This window comes from Argentina silus (genome assembly GCF_951799395.1).
Source record: "Argentina silus genome assembly, contig: scaffold_235, whole genome shotgun sequence".
Classification (NCBI taxonomy): Eukaryota; Metazoa; Chordata; class Actinopteri; order Argentiniformes; family Argentinidae; genus Argentina; species Argentina silus.
Window position 1 is genome coordinate 39,803 of NW_028152691.1, and position 2,698 is coordinate 42,500.

Below are 2,698 nucleotides of genomic sequence, written 5' to 3' on the forward strand. Positions count from 1 at the left end.
TCTTCACGCACAAAAATCTGCTGTCACTCAAGTTCCCCAGGAGAGGGCGCCACATTGCAGAACAAAAATACTAAATCCAAATGAAGAAGTTTCCCACGGTTAGGTTACCATGGTTACGTTAGGGTTATGTTAACCCCACCACGGTTTATCTAACAAGATAAAACTACTCTCTGGACAGACAATATGGTGTTCCTAGACTTCAGCTTTGGGTTAGTTAACCTAGAGTTAGGGTATACGGATGGGAGGTGGGGTGTCAGGGTCGGGGTCGGGGTCGGGGTCGGGGTCAGGGCCGGGGTCAGATGGCTTCAGTGAGATAGCACCCGTAGAGAGTTCTCAGTAGGGTCTCAAACCCTGTGCCTCATCTGTACCGTCTGTCTCTGTCTGGAAACAGCTTCATCTACATTGCTTGATTTAGAAACGTACATTTATACTTGAGAGGATTGTAAGTCTTCCTGAAAGAATATACCCACTCATAAATCATCACAATCACAACACAAAATTATCATTAAATCATGAAATCATGAAATCATCAACATTCAAGAATAGAGGGTCTAGCATACAGCCCCATGTCCAGTTAAACACAAGTGGAACATGTAGTAGAAAACATCACACACTCTAATACTCCCAGACCCTGACCTCTGGAGACCAGACACACACACACACACACACACACACACACACACACACACACACACACACACACACACACACACACACACACACACACACACTTTATGTGCTCATGTTTACAGTCTGTTGTCATCTTCTATAGCCTAAAGAGCTTAGATTTCCATCCAACTTCACAACTAGAATGTTCAGTATCCATTCATATAGCCGTATACATTGTAGATAAAAAGCTGAATTAAAGATATTTCCGATGTTCCGGACAGGGAGAAGGTAGAGGTATTTCCTGGTACTCTACATGCTCAACTCCACAGGAAGCTGTCTTTGGAAAACGTTCTAGAAGCTGAACAACGTTCTAGAAGGCCATCGTTGATGTGGAGAAAGCCCCTGGTGTTGATGACATACACACACCTCCACACACACACACACACACACACACACACACACACACACACACACACACACACACAAACCTCCATACTCACACCTCCACACACACACACACACACCTCCACACACACACACACACACACACACACACACCTCCACACCTCTCCATACACACCTCGCCACACATACAGTATGTCCAGATATTTTCTCTGTCCAGAGTGTCAGTGATGTCACATCCCAGAGTGATGTTAAACAAGGTTAGGGTCAGGGGTCAGGGGTCAGGGTCAGGGGTCAGGGGTCAGGGGTCAGGGTCATGGGTCAGGGTCAGGGTCAGGGTCAGGGTCAGGGGTTAGGGGTCAGGTCTCCAGCAGCTGGCGGAGGGCACGCTCGATGTTCATGCGATGTCCGACACGCGTGACGCCCAGCTCAGAGAAGTCGTCCTTGGTGAGCGCCGGCAGGTGGGAGCCTTCGATCTCGTGCTCCTGGAAGCGGGCGCGGTGCTCAGCCAACCCCACGCTCTCCAGCCAGTCGCCCACGTCGTACTTACTCCACAGGGCCAGGGGGCGCTGGCGCCAGGGCCGCAGGGCCAGCAGGGGGGAGCCCAGCACGGGGGAGGGGCAGGGGGAGGCGTGGGGAGAGGGGGAAGGGGAGCGGGAGCGCGTGCGGGCGCTGGCACTGCGCATCACGAAGCGGACCTCCTTGGGTTCTGATGGCAGACTGAGACTGGACGACTTCAGGATGGTGTGGTGGTGGGAGGAGCCTAGCCCAAAGCCCCGTCCAGGCCCCAGGGGGTCCGGACGATCAGAGGAGGAGGACGGAGAGGGGGAGGGGCTGGGGCTTCTGCGGGTGACGGGGTATCGGCTCCCAGGTCTGATGGTGTAGCTCGCCCCATAGCCTCTCTGGGAGATGGTGTGGAGCTCCCCCAAGCTGCTGAACATCCTGGAGGAGAGAGACAGACGTTACTCTGACCCTAATCCTAGCCCTAACCAACCCTAACTCTAACCCAAACCCTAACCCTAACCATTACTCTAACCCTAACCCTAATCATTACTTTACCCCTACCCCTAACCCTAACCCTAACCCTTACTTTAACTACAACATCAACTGACCACAACAAAGCAGCAAAATAACTCTAATATCTGAATGAATGGTGGATGACGCTAAACACAGGCTGAGAGCAGCTATCTAAAGGGTTAGGGTTAGGGGTAAAGTAATGATTAGGGTTAGGGTTAGAGTTAACCCTAACCCTAAACACAGGCTGAGAGCAGCTATCTAAAGGGTTAGGGGTAAAGTAATGATTAGGGTTAGGGTTAGAGTTAACCCTAACCCTAAACACAGGCTGAGAGCAGCTATCTAAAGGGTTAGGGTTAGGGGTAAAGTAATGATTAGGGTTAGGGTTATAGTTATCTAAAGCTCGTGATGGACAGAGGCTGAGTGCCAATGAACTCTCTCTGAACTCAAGTAGAAGGTCACATGCTCCTCATCATCATTCCTGTTTAGACATGTTATGACACATTCAGCAAACTAAACACTTTCATAGATGTTAGTGCAGACACGCAGACACACATACACACACACACACACACTTCACAGATGTTCATGCAGACACACACACCTCACAGCCTACATCTCTCAGCTGTCTGACAGATGACTAGTCAAGAGACCATCTGTCATCTGGCTGGTG

The 2,698-nt window shown here is 50.5% G+C and overlaps 1 protein-coding gene across 1 annotated transcript in view; it reads right to left on the minus strand.

The window, feature by feature from the left end:
- Positions 1-1,280: 1,280 nt before the first annotated feature.
- The window catches only part of shank3b (SH3 and multiple ankyrin repeat domains 3b), a gene marked incomplete at its 5' end in the record, with an annotated part of 8,913 nt that continues 7,495 nt past the window's right edge, over positions 1,281-2,698 (minus strand). Inside the window, one exon of the mRNA XM_083697937.1 lies at positions 1,281-1,953. Coding sequence (XP_083554063.1) covers positions 1,371-1,953 — 583 coding nt within the window. The remainder of the gene's footprint in view (positions 1,954-2,698) is intronic.